General features: G+C 43.1%; 1 protein-coding gene across 3 annotated transcripts in view; it reads right to left on the minus strand.

Moving 5' to 3' along the window:
• Positions 1–252: 252 nt before the first annotated feature.
• The window catches only part of TLK1 (tousled like kinase 1), a 198,855-nt gene continuing 179,559 nt past the window's right edge, over positions 253–19,548 (minus strand). For all 3 annotated transcript variants that reach the window (XM_069982897.1, XM_069982895.1, XM_069982896.1), the window contains 10 exons: positions 13,875–13,941; positions 11,438–11,535; positions 10,805–10,886; positions 9,462–9,553; positions 9,293–9,382; positions 7,586–7,755; positions 4,486–4,621; positions 3,400–3,511; positions 3,203–3,310; positions 253–2,175 (listed from right to left, as the gene is read on the minus strand). In XM_069982897.1, the coding sequence (XP_069838998.1) occupies positions 1,999–2,175; positions 3,203–3,310; positions 3,400–3,511; positions 4,486–4,621; positions 7,586–7,755; positions 9,293–9,382; positions 9,462–9,553; positions 10,805–10,886; positions 11,438–11,535; positions 13,875–13,941 (1,132 nt within the window). In that variant the 3' untranslated portion in view covers positions 253–1,998. The remainder of the gene's footprint in view (positions 2,176–3,202; positions 3,311–3,399; positions 3,512–4,485; positions 4,622–7,585; positions 7,756–9,292; positions 9,383–9,461; positions 9,554–10,804; positions 10,887–11,437; positions 11,536–13,874; positions 13,942–19,548) is intronic.

The following is a 19,548-nucleotide window of genomic DNA, read 5'->3' on the forward strand; positions in this document are numbered from 1 at the left end:
GGAACTGGGGGAAGGATGAAACTAATCGTTAGTCTCCAGGTGGGCAGATGATTTAAGCGGAGAGGCTTACCCCTTTAAGAGATGATAACCTCAGTACAATGCTGCCAAATATGTAGGCACTATATAAACAAAGGAATTCTTAACTTAGTAGTTCCCCCAGGAGAAAACGCTGACAATGGTTGATCAGTGTAGATTCCTATGTGCAATTTTTTTGCCCCAAACTTCTCCGGAATGAACCACAGAACACAAATCTGAAATTTCAACTTTCATTATTTATTACTATTTTGGCTACATTCTCTACAATTTCAGCAGCATCTTAAAGAGACAGTTAATGTAGATTTATGTACAATGAAAAATGAAATTGCTTGCAACATTTCAAACGAGAGCCACAGTTAACTGTACAATATTAAATGGTAATCTGTTAATAACGCCTCCTTTTCTGTAACATGAACTAAAGTACACATGGATGTGACCGAGGACTCCGCCCTTTCGTCTGGCAGAGACTGTTGACTTGCGCTGCCATGAAGGGGGAGGTCTTCTAACAGTTGTGCAGTAGAGAAAGACAGCAGCCTAGAAAGTAAGTTTCTAGAATACTACGTCATTAGGAAAACAGAAAAAAAAAGTCTGTTGTGTTCTAACACCGGATAAGCCAAGAGAAGTCGTTCTGTGTTAATGTATTTTACACCCTCGCCCTCCTGAGTGGAGGAACGCTCCGAGAAGTAAAGCGGCCAGAGTCCCTCCTCAATAAGTCGTCAACATGCCACGGTTAAGAAAAGCGTAAACAGGCTTACAGTACTGTATATGTCTTACAGATGTGATACACATGCTTGTTAATGGACTGTCCGGGTTCGTGAGCGGTTTCCCATTAGCCCCTTTTTCACAGAAGCCATTTCTTATGGTCTTGCAAAAATGAGAAGTTATTTAGCAGCAAATGAAAAGCGCCATTCAGGAGACATAAAATTAAAACTTAAAAAAAAAAAGAAAAAAAAAATCAATAGAAAAAGCAATAGTTTTAAACATTTGTACAAGTAAGGGGGGGAAAGGGGGGAAGGGAAAAGCTGCTGAAAGTACATGAATAAATGAAAATGACATCTGTACAACAATATACATCAGCAATAGAAGGGAATTTCTCATTGTCCTGCATAGAAAATTTCATGTAAAGTTTTGAGAGCATTTGGTACCTACGGCGTGTGGTATATATACATAATGGCCCAAAAAGAAAAAAAAAAAAAAAAGGAAGAGAAAGAGAAGAGAAAAAAAAGAAGGTGGAATGATGAAAAAGAAAAAGTCAACCCCAGAACGTATAAGTGCAACTCAAAACTTTATCCAGAAAAATGTGAACAGGAAGGAAAAAAAAAACGTATAATACACACAAATTGTGACTACCCCACTCTCTCTTTTAGCTTTGGTTTCAATATACAGGTGTCGGAGACTCCGGGCAGTGCGTGATCCCTTCGTGGTCGTCTATCGGATTGTGGATTTTCTGTTGTAAAGAATGAAAAATGCCCTTCCAGCTAAAACTCTCCAGTATCAACCAATTGTGTTTTAGTATTACAAAGAATATTTACAGTCCCCTCTAATGGAGGGGGGGGGGGGGGGGGGAATTAAAATAAAAAGCACAACCTTTTTCTCTTCCATGAGAATGAACCCAGCTTCACGGGCACGCTCATATCTGCCAGCTTGGCCCGTGGGGTTACCAGAGCGCAGCCCAGGTCATTCTCTGTAGCTTGAAAATGGCTTAACAGCACATTGAGGCCAATGTAAAATATTACAGTCAAGGAGAATATATTCACAGTCATCTTCGCTCGCCATACAAATAACACTAAGGAGATCGATCCCCCCGATACACACAAACGTCTTCAAACACATCCTTGGTTGAAGGAGGGCAAAAAGAGAAAGGAAAAAAAAAAAAAACTACTCAAATCTTTATTCATTTTTTAACTAAAATCTGCACCTGAAAGCTAGTGAACACATAATCATGCCGGCCTAGACGGGAGATCAGTATGAAATGATGCTTGACGTAGGCGTGGTGGGGGAGGCCACTAGGCCAGACATGTGCAGGTTTCCTGAAGAGTTGGATCTTCTCATGTGAGGGAGAAGGTACGGGTCACTGGCCAGCTGGTGGACATCAAACCGGTCCTCTTTGCGGTAAGCTAAACACCGTCTTATAAACGCCTGGAAGATAATACGCCAATGTCAATGATTTAAACACAGCAGTGGAGGCAAGAAGACAATTTCTTTTATCAGGATTTATCATGTGGCATACAATCTATAGATGCACAATAGGGTCAGTTATCACATGGTATGAATACGGTAGCCAGGAAGTGGAGTTATCAAAAGTTTTGAATGTATGGGTGTTCAGGTTAGGATAGAACTGGGAGAAGCGCTCGGCTAAGTGCTTTACTCTGCAGATCACTGTAGGCAATGAGCTCCATTGTAAATCTATATAGAGACAGCCTCCTGGAATGAGACTGACAAGGCATCAAACTGGGGAGTGAGGCTTAGGCTAGGTTCACACTGCGTTTTTAGCATCCGTTTTTTGCAAAAAAACGCATGAAAAACGGATTGCAAAAAACAGATTCATTTGTGTGCATCCGTTTTTCCATTGACTTCCATTATAAAAAAACACGGATCCGTTTTTTTTGGCGGACCAAAACGGACCAAAAAACGTTGCTGACCCTATTTTTCTGGACGTTAAAAAAAACGTATCCGTTAAACGGATGCTGAAAACGCAGTGTGAACCTAGCCTTAGCTGAAGGCTTCTCCCAGCTCTGAACACTGCACCAAGGCCGATCAAAGTCTTGGACACGTCTCTAGGACATGCCAAAAGTTTTTTTTTTTTTTTTTTTTTCTTTTCCAACGTCAGAGATTAACTTTTAATCTAGTAGCGAGAATCCACAGAAATATCTGCAGGCATTGCCAGAAATTTGCAGTAGGAAGATACTTGCTATTTTCTACCCAAGCAGGCTGCTGGTGTTCAGTGAAGAGCCATTTATTTCAATCGGTGCAGTGTAATGGTAGAGAATAAAAATGCTAATGTACCCTAACAGCAGCTTGGTTCAGAGAGATCCGATGCCCTCCCCAACATTATACTATATACTAAGGCCTTATTCACATGTCCAGTGTTTCCAGTGTCCAGTCTTGCATGCGTTTACGCAGGATGGACCTCACACATACTATTATAAAGCTGAATATATCCTACCTTGGCTTCATTGCTTACAACAGGCTTCACAGGAAACTGAACGTCCGTAGCTTTTAATATGGTATTTTCTTGTAAAATGTCTTGCTGGGATTGGTTATGTCCAAAGGGCTGAATGGAGAATGGATTATTATAAAACACTTACAGTGGAGAGAACTGGTGATAAATGAGGAGAATAATGTGGAGTGAACACTTCTTACCTTCCTTCCATAAAGACACTGGAAAAAGATGACTCCAACTGACCATACATCTACTTTATTGGAAATCTTTGGTGGTTCTTTGCCCACCACAAAACACTCAGGTGGTAAATACCTGCAGGGGTACAAGAAAAGATATACAGGGCATTAATATATATATCACTATAATGTAAAGTGTAGTATTCTAGGGTTTTATATTTTCACACGTGATGGTCGCTCTATTGGTTGCAATGGACTTTACAAAATCAACTGAAAAACTAAAACACTTACAATAATAAAAAAAAAAATACAGCAAACTGATTTATAAAGTTTTCTTTATACAGTTATTACGTAGACCCGTGTGTCTCTGTAAAAGACTACAAATAAATCTTATGCAGTCTGATCCAGCTACTATCCACAGTGCAGCATCACCAACTTGATCCCAACCTCCGGTCCCATTTCTCCTGCCTTCATGTGTCATCACGGCCAGGCAGGAATTACTGTCTCAGCCAGTCAGTGACTGCACAGGTGTGCCGCTTAGTTACAGAGTGGCTGGGTGGGCATCTCTGAGCTGCATGGTGACGATGGGTCGATGAGCTGTGATGTTGTGTTGCAGAGACACGAGGATGGGCAAGTATGACTATGTTATCACCACCACCCTGGCCCTGGATTTTATTTTTTACCGGAGTTTCCCTTTGAACCAGTGCCCTGAACTTTAAACTGCAGCCCTCATTTTTTTTTTGTCCATAACACTGTCTTACTAAAAGGTTATGTTCACATGAACTTTATATTCTGAGGAATTTCTGCTGCAAAGTCAATGATAAAATCCACAGCATGTAACGTACGTGTGAACATACTCTCATACTGTTTGATTAGGCTGGAATCCCAACAACTAGAACCTCTTTCCCCGTAGCAACAGATTATATATTCTCAATTTTTCACATTATAACTAATACTGACTACACTTTTGCAGTCTGTTACCATGGAAACACTATTTAAAATGATCAGACAAATGATCAAATCTCAGGAACACTGTATTTTTTTTTTTAACAATAAAAATGGCCCATGTTATATTTCTAACAAATTATATACTATCAATTATTCACTTACCAGTATGTTCCAGCCCCTTGTGATGTTAGGTCCATTCCATCCACTCCATAGCTGTCGTCATCCATTATCTTGGACAAGCCGAAGTCTGTGATTTTAATTTCTCCACATGCTGTACCATCAACTAGGAGGATATTTCCTGGAAGAATAAACTCACATGAAGATGTTTCCACTGTTTAACCACAGCAGCTCATGTCAGGATAACCCCATACATAGCAGATTTAAGTCCACTGTCATGATTTAAAAAAATAAATAAATAATAATTGGAGATATATATAATAAATACTTTGGATTGTAATGTTTCTCCAATGTATATAAACCTCTTATTTGTGACATTGTCCGCTCAGAAGGGGGTATGTAAACCAACAATACCTAAAGCTATTTTATGGAGTTCTTTGCATCTAATCTAAAGGTAAATGATTTAACTAAAAAGTAAAGTTGTAGAATATATACAACAGCCACAATTAATCACGGGTGCCCCAATATGGAGAGTCTATTACTGGTTGTTAGGAGCTGTAACGCTACCTCAATATTAACTACATTATTAACAATATTAACAACCAAATACACAAAATTGAGTATTGTAGCAAAAGGATCTTTATTGTCCATCATAAAAAAATAAATAAAATAAAAAAAAGAATCACACACTAAATACATAGGGTGAGAATCCTGGAGAGAATGCGATATTACACAATTCATGAATAAAAGCAGTCCAGGACTAGGAAAGGGTATGAAGTGCCAGTGCAAATACACTACTTTAAGGAACAAGCGGATCAAACCCTTTTCACCCCTGAGCTAAACCGCATAGTGACCAGTAAAATATCAGTCTGTAAGCTGTCTAGGACACCTGCACCCAGATGGCGTTTTGTCCCCTTTGTCCAGGGGTGATATGACTTATGTAATATCATACTGTCTCCCAAGGATATCCACTCTCTGTTTTAAGTCTTTTTTTTTTAATGATGGATAATAAAGATTATTTTGCTACAAGTTCACATTGCACTTTTGCAGTCCATTTAACAAATGCGTTTTATGGCAAAACGGATACGAAAACAGATGCAATTGTGTGCCATCTAGTTGGATCGTTTTTTCCACTGACCTCCATTATAGGGGCAATGCACCTAGGATTTCACGGCATTGAGCGCTTTAACCGGCAGCTGGCAGTGTTATCTTTGGCTGGTCTACCTGAGATCAGTTATCTGTTTCTCTTATGGCTCTACTAGGCATTGCTGCCACCTAGCGAAAATCCTGCTCCACACTGATGAGGGGCAATACCTCGAAACAGCTGTATGTGGATGAAACCTGGCCTTGGTTTTTCCCTTGTCATTACATTGACTTATAGGGCCACTTAATATGGTGGTTTTGGTGGTTTCCTTACAGGAGCCACCCCTTGGCTGGGTCCTTCCCAGAGAGATATCTGGCTAGTCCTGTGTTTTGAGACTCTTAAAGGGGTATTGCAGGATATTTTGACATTTACTCTACAGATTAGTCTTGTAATAAAATTAATTTGTCTCATTAGTTTCTATTACGAATTTTGTCTCTTTCTCGCAATTTTTACATGAGTCACGTGGTCCTGTGACATCACCGAACCGGAAGAGTACTGACTTGCCGACTCAGCCGGCCTCTAGTTAGATATTCACTTAGCAGGCTTCAGAGCCTTACAAACGGCCCTCCCTGAGCACGGTTCCAGAGCTGGCCTGTTAGTGTAATCACCTCAATCGTCCCGGCCCCCCCCCCCCTCTCTGTAAATCATTGCGGACCCCCCGGCCGCGTCCCCCCTCCCTGTGTAATGATTGCGCCCCCCCCCCCCTCTCTGTAATGATTGTGGACCCCTCCCGGCCGCGTCCCCCATCCCTGTGTAAACATTACGATATACAGATCACTCACCCCCTGGTGTAAGCCTGTTGCATCGCTGGACCCGATTTCGGCGCCTTTTTCAAGCAGCTATCCTCAGCTGACAGGCGCTCTGTGTGAGGCAGGAGAGATTCCTTTCCTGCTTCGTACAGAGCGCCTGTCAGCTGAGTTGTATCGGGCGATCTATAGGCGCTCTGTACGAAGCAGGAAAGGAATCTCTCCTGCCTCACACAGAGCGCCTGTCAGCTGAGGATAGCTGCTTGAAAAAGGCGCCGAAATCAGGTCCAGCGATGCAACAGGCTTAAACCAGGGGGTGAGTGATCTGTATATCGTAATGTTTACACAGGGTCGGGGGACGCGGCCGGGAGGGGTCCGCAATCATTACAGAGAGGGGGGCGCAATCATTACACAGGGAGGGGGGCCGCAATGATTTACAGAGAGAGGGGGGGCACAATCATTACACAGGGAGGGGGGCCGGGAGGATTGAGGTGATTACACTGACAGGCCAGCTCTGGAACAGGGCGTCATGTGACGTCCCGTGCTCAGGGAGGGCCGTTTGTAAGGCTCTGAAGCCTGCTAAGTGGATATCTAACTAGAGGCCGGCTGAGTCGGCAAGTCAGTACTCTTCCGGTTCGGTGACGTCACAGGACCACGTGACATGTAAAAATTGCGAGAAAGAGACAAAATTCGTAATAGAAACTAATGAGACAAATTAATTATATTACAGGACTAATCTGTAGAGTAAATGTCAAAATATCCTGGAATACCCCTTTAAACAAGGCTCCACGGGCTCTTCTTTTGCATCTCCATTATAAAAGACCCTCGTGCTGCTGCCCGCATACCACTTCCTGGTCTCAGACACGTCATGTTTCTAATCCCCTCAGAGGCCAGGAAGTGGATGTGCACCAGAGACCGGAAAGCAGAATGCGGGAGCCCCCCTCCACCTGGCATTCTAAGAGTCATGGCTGGAATACCTCTTTAACCCCCCCGAGAGCCAATCCTGACTAGTGGATTTTAAAATAAAATGGTCCACAAGGGGTGTGTTTGTTTTTTTTAAACAAAAAATAATAATCATCTTTTTTTCCCCTTTGCTTTACAGGCTTAGTGGAAACCATCTGATAGACAGCATTTTGTCTGGTTTTCAGGACGGTAATATACCCTTTAAAACAAAATCCCCCCCTCCCCCCTCCCCCCTCCCGAAAAAAAAAAAAAAAACAAGCACAAGCCCTTCCCAGTACAACTTCAAACCTACCTGGCTTGAGATCATAATGGATGATGGGAGGTTTAATCTCATTGAGATAACGTAGTGCATTGACTATTTGCATTACAATGGACCTGGCTTCTTTTTCAGACATCAACTTGTGCTGTTTTAGATAGAAGTCGAGGTCATTGCCTTCACAGTATTCTAGAACTGTACAAAACCTAAAAATAAGAAAACAGACCAGGTTAAGAAACAAAGAACGGAGCAGGAACACAAAGTTCTATACATATGAAAATACTGTTCGGAAAAACACGATTTCTACTGATGTTTTAGATACCTGAACTATAGATACCATGCCATAGTGGAGATTAAATACCAGGCATAACATCATTGCAGTATAACATCAGCTGCGCTCTCACTCCATACACCTCTTGCACTCCATACACCTCTAACTCCTGATGAAGTTATGGGGGCATAACGGAACGCGTGGGGTATAGGTGCGGTGTGCCAGTGGAGGTCCTGCTATTGTGATCATTGTTTTCTATATATTGATTTAGGCTATTATTTGATATACATATTACTTCTTTGAACACGTGCTATATATATTTTGATGTTTTTCTCCTCTTGTTGCTTTACTTTTTTCTACATTTAGTGTATCATTGGCAGGACATTTATTGTGAGGGTTGTCCCTCGTCTGGCACACTACTTGTTGCCCTAATATTGTATGGGTACTTGTGTATTGACATCTTGGCCTTTTTAAGTGGTTTTAATAATTTTGCTGTTGTTTGTCGGTATAAATAAACTATTTTTTGATATTTTGCTTACTGAGTGTGCAATATTGTTGGTTAGTCTAGCCGCTTTTTGTCTCCAATAGTATGGCAGGTGGCATGAAGAACATTTTATATCATATTTTTTTAAATTCTGTTGATTACAGAGGCATTCCTATCTCAACTCGTCATCCTCTATAGGATAACAAGCAGACTGCTGGAAGTCTAACCACAGGGAACCAGTGATCCCCAAGACAAAGATGAGGCTGCCAAAGATTAACAAGCACTGAACTCAGAAACATTCAGCGGCCCCATAGAGGGTGGATGGAGCACAATGCTTTGTTGTGTCCCTGTTCTCCAGATCGTGGAGGTTGGACCCCCAGCAATCAGCTTGTTATCCCCTATCCTATGGATAAAAATAAACTGGAACAGGAATACCCCATTTGAAAGGGTTATCCATCCTTAGAAAAAAATCATACCTACTTTTTTGCAAAAACAGCACCACCCCTGTTCTTAGGTTAGGAGTAATATTACATTTCAGCTCCATTCACTTGAATGAAACGGAGCTGCAGTGACTGTGACTGACCATTATTCATGGCCATTTAACCCTTCAGATGCCACTGCCAATTGCTACCATGGCATTTAAGATGTTAAACAGATGGAGAGGGCTCCGTTTATTACACCACTGGCTACTCTTAGTTCTCAATTAGTTAATTACACCACTGGCTACTCTTAGTTCTCAATTAGTTACCATGGACTATTACAGTGAATTATTGAAGCAATCAAGTGACTGCAGTGGAAACAGCAGCTATAGCCAGAATAATGTGACTCTACACTGGTGGGTCTCTTTAAGCATAAAAAAAAAAAAAAAAAAGTAATGTAGATTATATACCATGTATGTATACAACTTTACCCATATAATAAGAATAAAATAAAAACTGTAATAACTAGCATAGCAACAGCATAACAGAATACAAGTGATTTTACTTACGTGTCTGTATCCAGGGAAAAGTAATCATAAAGTTTAACTATTCGGGGGTGATCAAGTTCTTTGTGTATTCTATACTCTCTGCAGGCATGCCTAAAACAAACAGGAGGGTTAACGTGGCCGGGGAGATGAGTGGCAGGTTATATTATGAAAGGGCACAAAAAGTATTTACTTGTGGTAATTTTCCTTCTTCTCGTCTCTCCAGCTCTTGTTGAGTTGGTGAATTTTCACAGCAGCGTATCTTTGTTCATAAAGATCAAAAGCCTGAAATAAACACATAAAATCCACAAAGTTTCATCTCTAATCACAAAGTCATTGCAAGAAATAAATAAAAGATAAATTAGCTGCAGTCACAAAACTCTACGGCTCTGTTAACATTATGAGGTTTTCGATGGCATTCACAACGGGAAAAGTAGTGCCGTACAGTATGTAGCGCTATTCTTTCTTTCAATTAGTGTGAAGTAAGGCTGGGCGATTAATCGAATTAATTCGATTAATTCGCCCTGAGGGCAGCTCAAGTTTTGATTTTATTTTTAAATCGCAAATTCGATTTTCAAAAAGAATATTCTTGCTCTGTTCTGCAGGTTGCTCCGCCTCTCCGGGTGTGTTGGACTGGAGGTGCTTCAGGAGACATGCTGCTGCCATGCCCATTCATCCGTCGGCACCAACTTCAAGTTTCACACTGTGGGGGACACCGCCACCAACATGCCTAACTTGGGGGACATTACTCCAGGTCGCCGCTGCACAGCCTCTGGCCCCCGCTGCAATCTTCAAACACGGGGCTGGGGACACACTGGCCCGCCTCCCGGGAGTCTGGGGAATCCCTCTCCAGGCTGCCGCGGCACAGCCTCTGGCCCCAGCGCTGGCCCCTACCTTCATACAGGGGGGCAAGCCGGTCTGGCTTCCGGGAGTCTGGAGGAGGCTCTGGCCCTAGCCACATACATTCTGATGTCTGCCTGGGGACAACTGTCCAGGCCACCACACAGTCCCCATTCTCAGCTCTAAGGTGTGCTGTGTGTGTCTGTGACAGTCTACTCCACGTACACTGTGCTCGTGCCGTGTACATGGAGGACTATACATACGAGTGTGTGTGTATGTGTATATATATATATATATATATATATATATATATATATAGAGCGAGAGAGAGAGAGTGTGCACTGTGGCCTCGCTCTATGAGGTGTGTGCACTGTGCTCATAATTAATAAATATATATATATATATTTATTAATTATGTTATAATGTTAGTTCACTAGTGCTGCAGCCACGGCACCAGGAATAAGTTTCAATCACGGCTGGCTCTGCTACAGGCAACTACCTGGCACTTTACACTCATGGCCGTAAACTTTGCTTTGTTCTCCTATCCTTTAACATGCCCATTATTCATCTATTCCAGTATGTATACCAATGTTAAAAGCTCCCAATAACATAAAAACAAATAGCTAAAAACCAATACTATAACCACTGAAGTGTGCAATATACACCATCTGCTCCTAAAAGGGACATAAATGTTACCTTGTATACTTCACTAAAACCACCTCGTCCTAGTAGATGAAGTAATAAATAACGCTCATTCAACGTGGGATGATCTTTAAACCTGGAAATAAAATAAAAATTAAAAAAATGCATGTTATACAATGTACTAACAACAGCAGTTGTTTTGCACTCAAAAACAACGGCCATTGTTGCACTGAAAATTGCATTGATTTCAATGCATAATGGCTAGAAATAATTGACATGTCCATTATTTCCATGTCCATAGCAAACAACAGCCGTTGCTCAATACATTGTGTGAAGGGCGGACGCTGTTTGCATTGACTTCAATGCAACACATTTTTTATGATAAGAACATTGTTTTTATTGCAATCAATGGCCATTCTTGTCATAAAAAATACATTGTGTGAACATAGCCTAAATCTGAGGCATATAATTCTGCAGCAGTATCAGTGACTATATAGGGAGGAGGGAGATTTGGCAGAACAATAAATTAGCTTTGTTCCCTGTGATAAATACTGAATAGTGAGACATCCACATGTATTGTGCTGGAATTTTCTGTGGAGTTGTAACGTGAAATCTGCTCTGCAAATGTCTGAACACACCCGGGAAATGTTCATTGATTGGGAGGCGTTACATATTACATAGGCTTACTGTGAATTATCTTCATTGTTAATTCTTTTCAGTTCTCGAATGTGAAGATTTCGAACCCTTTCCAAGCGTTCCAGCTCTGCCTGGATTTCTGCCTCTTCCTGCAAAATGACAAATTACAAGGTTACACTAAGAAATACGCCTGCAATGTGCCCAACAATATTTTTAATTCATCAAGGAAAATTTTTTTCTACACCTTTCTGGCTATCATAAAAGGATCCACTATATATTATATATATATATATATATATACACACACATATTATATATATATATGGGAGCCCCATCTATCCAATGTACATTCCTCTGCTAAACAGGTTTTTCTGGCGTATCTTTAAGGGATTTACAAATCATTTATATAGAACATGTCACAAGTGTCTAAAAGGTGGCATGTCTATTGGGTGGAGAATGGTGTCTGGCTGGGCCAGAATGCTGGTTACACTCATGGGAGGTGGCCATGAATGTACGTTTTTATTGCACTATAAGCGTGCATTCACAAGTTCAGGATCCGCAGCAGATTTGATGCCGTGTTCAGTTATTTAGATCAAATCTGCTGCGGATCCGGTGTAAGTGAAGCTACCCCAACAGCAAGTACTACTCTCTTAAAGTGACACTGTCACCCCCTTATTGCATTATGAGTTCTCTACACAGGTGCTAAGGGTACATTTAGCAGTTTTCATACGCTATTTCATATCGTACGTCATGGTGCTTATTTCAGTAAAAAGTGATCTTTTATTATCTGCAGATTGTGCTACCTGGGCGGGGCTTCTCGTCAAAGCGCCACTTAGCCCTGCCCACAATGGCAGTGTTGACCCCGCCCCTATGTGACGTTATTGCCTTCTAGGCCCCACCCGCTCAACAGGCCAGTCCTATGGTGGTGATGTGGGCGGGGCTAAGTGGCACCCCACCTAGGTAGCACAATCTGCAGATGATAAAAGATCACTTTTTACTGGAACAAGCACCATGACGTATGACATCAAATAAGGTATGAAAACTGCTAAATTTACCCTTTACACCTGTGTACAGAAGTCATAATGAATAAAAGGGGGATTGACAATGTCACTTTAAAGAATTACTGTCATTTTAAAAATAAATTTTTGAAAAGTCACACAGACCTGTCAAACGTTTTAATCAGCCTCTCCTAGCTGTATCTAACACCTGGCAGGAGTCAGAACACCCAGACCTTGACCAATCAAATGTTTTAACAAGTCTGTGTTAAATGAAAAGTTTTGTAAAGTGACATTGACTCCATACACATACATGGCCATACACAATATCTATCAGACATAAAGTTATCCATCCCATGTCCCAACACAGTGACTATAGAATATACCGTTTATACACAATATATTACCATGGTAGCATACTATACACACTATGTATAAGGGAGAGTACACTGTCAGTGTGCCTTGACCTGACATGACTCCACAATGGACAGGTTTGTAAATAAATCCCTGGGCGAGTGCAAAACATTATTAAAACGGTATATATGGAATCCATGAGAAATTGGGTTATGGCATTATGTAGATCCAGACCAGTATGGCCTCTCTCTGTATACACGGTCTGTGCATGTGGCTGTGCAGAGCCATATGTTACATGGCTGTATAGGTTACATGGTGTATTTATCTCCAAACAAAAGGAACTCCCATCTTCTTCTGCTCGGTGGCCGAATGAATGCTCTCTAATTGCAAGGCATGCTGGGCTATTTAAAGGAGAAGTCTGGGCAAAGCAATTTTTTTAAACAAGTGCTGGAGAGGGGGTGGATAAAAAATAACATGCTCTAAATGTCGTGCTGTTACCTGTGAGGTCCTCTCAGCTAGTCAGCGGCTGGGGCGTCTCAGACCAGGAAGCATCTGGTAACCCGGAAACTGAAGTGGCGGTACGTGGCCACCAGTGCTGGAGCGGGGGAGGTAAGAGCATGTTATTTCTTTGATCCTCCCCCTCCCCAGCACTTGCTAAAAAGGGAAAACAAAAAAAAAAACTGTGCCTGGACTTCTCCTTCAACATTTTACCCACTCTCAATGGTGCATGGCAGGACTTCCCTAATGGCATGCAATCCTTAACTCCACAAAGCAAACTCATCTAGGAAAGTAACATTTATTTCGTTTGACGATTAGTTAACAAGCTGTACTGCTGTCTGCAAGGAAGCCGCTTCCTCAGGTACCCAAATCAATTCACCCATTGACTGAAATGTATGTGAGAACACAGAGGACAATATTCCAGAGGCAGCAGCAGGAAGCGAAATCAGCAGTCATTGTTCCTGCGCGCTGCAGAGGAGGATTGCCGAGGCACGGCCATGAATACTAGTTATGAATTTTCTTTACTGTGCAAATGTAGCCATGTTCATTGTAGAGCATGGGCTGGCACACTGGGATACATTTAGAAGGAGCAAGAAAAATACACTATGCAACAAAAACCATGACAAAGAGCGATGCAATACCTTCTTCAAATGTCCGAGTCTTAGCTTAAAGATCTCTTCCTGCTCGTGATATTCTGCTGGAGTTAACCTGGAATTAAAAGGGGAAAAAGATAGATATCTGTATTAATATTAATCAAATTTAAAACAAATGTACCATCAGTGGATGATAGAATGGCACAGACGCCGGGAAGACGGTGCCACGGTCCTTTTTTTTTTTTTTTTAACTGTGGCTCGCTTGTCGCATAAAACATCGTCCTATTCTTGGGTACTGGTCAGGAGTGAAGCAATCAATCAAGAATCAATGGAGCCACATCAGAGAGGGGCGGGGGTTTCCTCCAGCGCTTCATTCAGAGCCCCGAGAAAACAAGAACAAGGGCGCGATTAAAATAAAAAAAAAAATAAAATAGAAAACACAACGGCACTGGCGCTGTTCTATCCATGAGAAAATCTTAAAGCTAATGTACTGATGGTACATTCGCTTTGAGAGAGCATTTACATTGTTTTGCAATGGCTAATGGACAATGGTTTACATTGCTTACATGCTCCTAAATTAAAGAGTCACTGTCACTTTAAAAAAATAACTTTTGACATGTCACAGAGATCTGTCAAAAATCTGATCAGTTTTGACAAGTGATGTTGGGAGGAGAACGTGGCTGAATTCTACACCCTGCTACTCCCATCTTTCCCATCCACTTACTTCCAATGAAGCCTATTCCCAGCAGGGAGATGGAGATAGAGCAGTTCTCTTCACCTCTATGCTGCTATCTAAGGATCAGTGGGGACCTGTACACCCGAGACTGATCAAAACTTTTAGTATGTCTATTATTTCTATTTCATACAGTTAAAGCATACAATGTATACACACACACTGTGATGGGTCAATAAAGGCCTATGGATACATTCCACCTTCACACTCACATGGGTAAATGTAGTCTACAATAGTAAAGGCACAGGAGATCTCAGCATTCCCGGGATAGTTTATACGTGACATTTGAGCATTTTCACACACATTGCTCCTACTAAGGAATAAAATGATCTCACTTCAGCTAGCGCCTCTGCCAGCTGAAGGAAAATTGAAAGAAGCTACTGAAAACTAAGACGGGGAACAGAAGGAAATGTAGCTCCACCAGCACCTGCAAGTGGTAGATGTCAACCTTTAACCCATTCCCGTGAGTAATCTGTAAATATACGTTCCTACTGCACATACACGTGCAGTATGAATGTATATACACGTTCCTGACTTCAGGAGCTTACTGATGTGTGCGGGATCGCTGCAGTGAGAGCAGTCCCACACACATCAGTGACATCAGCTTCTGATGTCGGTCCCGATCGCTTGTGCCGAAGTCACTTAACTCCGTCCTGTAGGTTTGGCGATCTATGGAGAGAGTCTGCTCTCAGGCAGGCTCTAAGCATAGATCAGTGTTATCTGCGATCTATGTAATGGCATAGCATAGATCAGTACATGCAATCTATTGATTGCATACTTTACAGTGCTAACAAGTGTAAAAAAAAAAAAAAAAAAATTGTAATAAAAAAACGTTTTTAAAAGTATTAAAAAACCCTTATAAACCCCCCTCCCAATAAAAGGAGGATTTTTTACTCACCGTAAAATCTCTTTCTCGTAGTCTTCATTGGGGGACACAGATACCATGGGTATAGGCTGCTGCCACTAGGAGGCGCTGACACTAAGAGAAACAAAGGAAGTGACTCCTCCTGAGCAGGATATACCCGCCCACAGGCACTGAGCTAAACCAGTTTGTACAAGAGCAGTAGGAGAAGTCAAGAACAGGTAAAGTAGGAATAACACCAAAACGGAGAAAACTACCATACCGAGGAAAAAACCCAAAACAAAATGGGTGGGTGCTGTGTCCCCCAATGAAGACTACGAGAAAGAGATTTTACGGTGAGTAAAAAATCCTCCTTTCTCGTTGCGTCTTATTGGGGGACACAGATACCATGGGACGTCCAAAAGCAGTCCATGGGGTGGGAAAGATAACCGCTAGACAAGAGCGTTCAGTGACGAGGAACTGAATAGCACCAACACAACTATCAACTAGGAAGAGAGCAAGGGATGATGCTGAATGCAGTCTAAAAAAACCCCTACGGATCCGCCGCAAAGGAAAGAGGGTCTAGTCCCTGGAGCAATGTGCTGCACTGCAGACAGAGTGGGTTGTGGCCTTCCTGTAAGCCAGCGACATGACGTAACATTGAGTCGAACAGAACTAGTAGGCTAGATGTGCAGAAAAAAAGGAGACGCCCAGCCAAGTAGGCGACCACAGGCGGCAGGGACTTACCCAGAGGTAGAACACAAAAAAAAGGCAAATACAACCATGACGGGAGAGACTGGAAAGTGTTTTATGGCGCATAGAGGCCTAAGGCGTCAAATAAAGGAGAGAGGACTGAGCGTCTCTCATAGAAGGTGCCACATGAGATGCAGGAGAAGCTGCGTCCCTGACTATGGAGCAGGGAAGAATGGCCAGGCTGGAAGCTCCATAGGCCTAGGAGAACAGTCTTCACTGAGAAGACAAAGATCGAGCACAAGAGAAGTATGGCAATCTAGGAGAAGCCATGGCCTATGACATGAGTAACCCCATCTGAGAAACACATAGATGGTAATATGAAGAATAAAGCTTTCCAAGCGTAATGCAGTCCAGGGAAAGGAAGGAACAGGAGAAGGGAAAACCGCGATCAGAATCCTGTGTAAGTTGACCTGGAAGGAGTACAGTAGTACCTGGTACCCTGCAGTGCCCGACAGAAAAGAGGAGCAGAGGAAAGCCGGTAAGCTGGGAAAAATCATCTCCATGGGCTGTTAAAGCCTTAGAAAGGAGGTCGATCATCTAAAACACTCTGCTCCCAGGAGACTAGAGGAGCCCGAGAGCCTGGAGTCCCAGAAGAAAACTGTAGAGGGAGGTCAAGGTAAGGCTGATGGGCACGGGAGTTGTCACATGGCAATGGGCACCGCAGTTAATAGATAGACTAGGGCCCATATGTAGACTAGATCTAGAAATCAACGCCTCAAAATGTGAGCAGAGACGTTGCTTGGTAAGAGCAGAACAGAAAGAAAAAACATTGTGTGGAGACTAATGGCCACATGGAAGAGATCAAAGGATCAACCAGCTCAACCGGAGCCTCAGGCAATGGGAAGGCGAGAGCCAGATGCATTCTGGTGGGCAGAGCCACAGAGAAACAAGGGGGCGTTAACAGTGAATGAGACAAGATGATAGAGAATTGGCAACTTGCCGAATAGATGTAAGCCTGGCCAGAATGTGATGAGTGTGGAGACGATAGAGCCTTGGGTAGGGCCAGACATGGGCCCTGAACACCCCTGTTTGCAAGGAGACCTTTAAGGGATTAAGTTCTCGAGGACTCCACATGGGAGACAAGATAAGAGAGGGGGACCGTGAGCCCCGACTGGAGAGCATGGCAGGTCAACAAGAAGACCAAGGACAAGGAAGGCCAGCAGGAGTGCTCATAGAGGCCAGTGAGGGCGGGAAACCCACACCCACCTGTTGGAAGAAGCTATATCGGATAACAGTCCTCAGAAAAAGTATCTGGAGGATACTTATTATACTAAATATTCCAACTCTGTGGAGGAGGAAAGGGCTGTTTGAAGATTTCCTTGCTGAGTGGTAAAAAACCAACCCTGGGATAGGGGGGTCTTGAACAACAGTGCATTACTCCAGAGAGAAGGAGTAATGGTGTATGTGGGAGAACTGCGAAACACCGAAATGAGAACAATGCCCCATAGTCCATATGGCCAAACAAGGACACCTGGAGGAGCTAGACCACGAAGAGACCATACACCTGTGCTGAGGGCATTAGAGAAACAGTACAGGCCGTAAACAGGAATGTTCACCCTGTGAGACTGCAGCTGCCTAAGAGAGAGAAGACTAAATACTTGCTATGTTGGCCATAGGCAGATGCAGAAGGAGAAGTCCTACAGTAGTACTGTGATGGTCATGTAGGCAGTTGATGTCCTACCTACACCAGGGGTAGAGGAAACCCTTTACTGTTTTACCTGAGGAACCGAGAGGCCTCACCATACACAGATCAATGAGAAGAGGCAAAGTGGCTGGTGCTGACCAAAGCCAGCTACCGGAAGTAGAGCACCATGAGAAACTAAGACCAAACGATGCTGAGGACCATCTGCAGTATAGCAGAAGGGGCGGTCTAAGCAATACAAGCCATACCACTGGGGAACAGCCAGCGAGACAAATGCAAGTACGTGGCCGTTATGCCCAGATGAAGGACAGAAGAACCACCCTGACAGTACCAGGAGAAATAGTGACCGGAACTGTATGCTGCCGGCCACCTGTAGTGGGACATGTAGCAGAATGCTAGGGCTTTAGAAAGGATACAGCCCAACAGGAAGACACCAAGGTTACGCTGCCTGAGAGCAGGTAATGAGACTTGTCAAGGAAAACATATAGAAGACAAGATGGTGTAGTAACAAGTTACCGTATGATGATCCCCTGAAGTGACAGGCACAGATCATGGAAGTCCTGCGAGGAGGAAAAAGGTCATATACAGGGTAACACGAGCAGACTAGCTGCAAGCAGTAAGTAACAGAGGACCAGCATTCAAGAGATACAAATACCTGGATTGGAAGCAGGTAATGTACCTGGTCAGACATGTAAGCTAGACATGTAATATAGGTCTACAGTGTGATCTCTGGGAGCAGGGAAGAGATCAGGGCTGTGTCCCAACGTAAATGTGAACTGGACACGAGAAAAGCCCAGCATCACCAGTATAGTGAGTGGACCTGAAGAAGGTGTTATATCATATAACAGAACACCCCAATCTGTGCACACTGAACTACAGGTAGTTGTATCCATATCATGCAGCAGAGGGCAAAGCTCTGAATAACCTTGTACCACCATCTGGGAGGGGGTAGCGTGTCCGGTTCTATGTATGTGACATCATGCAGTAAAGGAATCTATTTCATGAAGATGAGAGGCAGGTCTGAATCACCGCCCGCTAATGGGTGATGTGAATGACCGGATATGTGTTGTACCTATGATATCCTGTAGCAGAGGGGGAAGCTCTGAGTAACACAGGAACAACGACTGACAATGGGTGATGTGTCTGGTCCCATAACCTGCATGACAAACCACGTAGCAGAGGGTTCTGTAGTGAGAGCACAGGAACACCGCATAGTAATGTGTCTGGTTCCATGTCCTGTTTGCGACACCAATTAGCAAAGGATTCTGCCCCGAGAACACAGTAGTCCCCCTAGGAACGGTAATGTGTCTGGTTTTGTGTCCTGCTTGTGACACCATGTAGTAGAGGGTTCTGCTCAGAGCACAATTACACTGCCTGGAAAACAGGCAACGTGTCTGGTTCCATGTACTTACCGAGACACCACATAGCAGAGGGTTCTGCTCAGAGCACAGATACGCCGCCTGATAGCGGGTAATGTGTCTGTTTCCATCCTACTTGTGACACCATGTAGTAGAGGGTTCTGCTCAGAGCACAGATACGCCACCTGATAGCGGGTAATGTGTCTGGTTCTGTTTCCTGCGTGACACCATGTAGCAGAAGGTTCTGCTCAGAGCACAGATACGCCACCTGATAGCGGGTAATGTGTCTGGTTCTGTTTCCTGCGTGACACCATGTAGCAGAGGGTTCTGCTCAGAGCACAGATACGCCACCTGATAGCGGGTAATGTGTCTGTTTCCGTCCTACTTGTGACACC

Source organism: Dendropsophus ebraccatus, chromosome 9 (assembly GCF_027789765.1).
Source record: "Dendropsophus ebraccatus isolate aDenEbr1 chromosome 9, aDenEbr1.pat, whole genome shotgun sequence".
Lineage (NCBI taxonomy): Eukaryota > Metazoa > Chordata > Amphibia > Anura > Hylidae > Dendropsophus > Dendropsophus ebraccatus.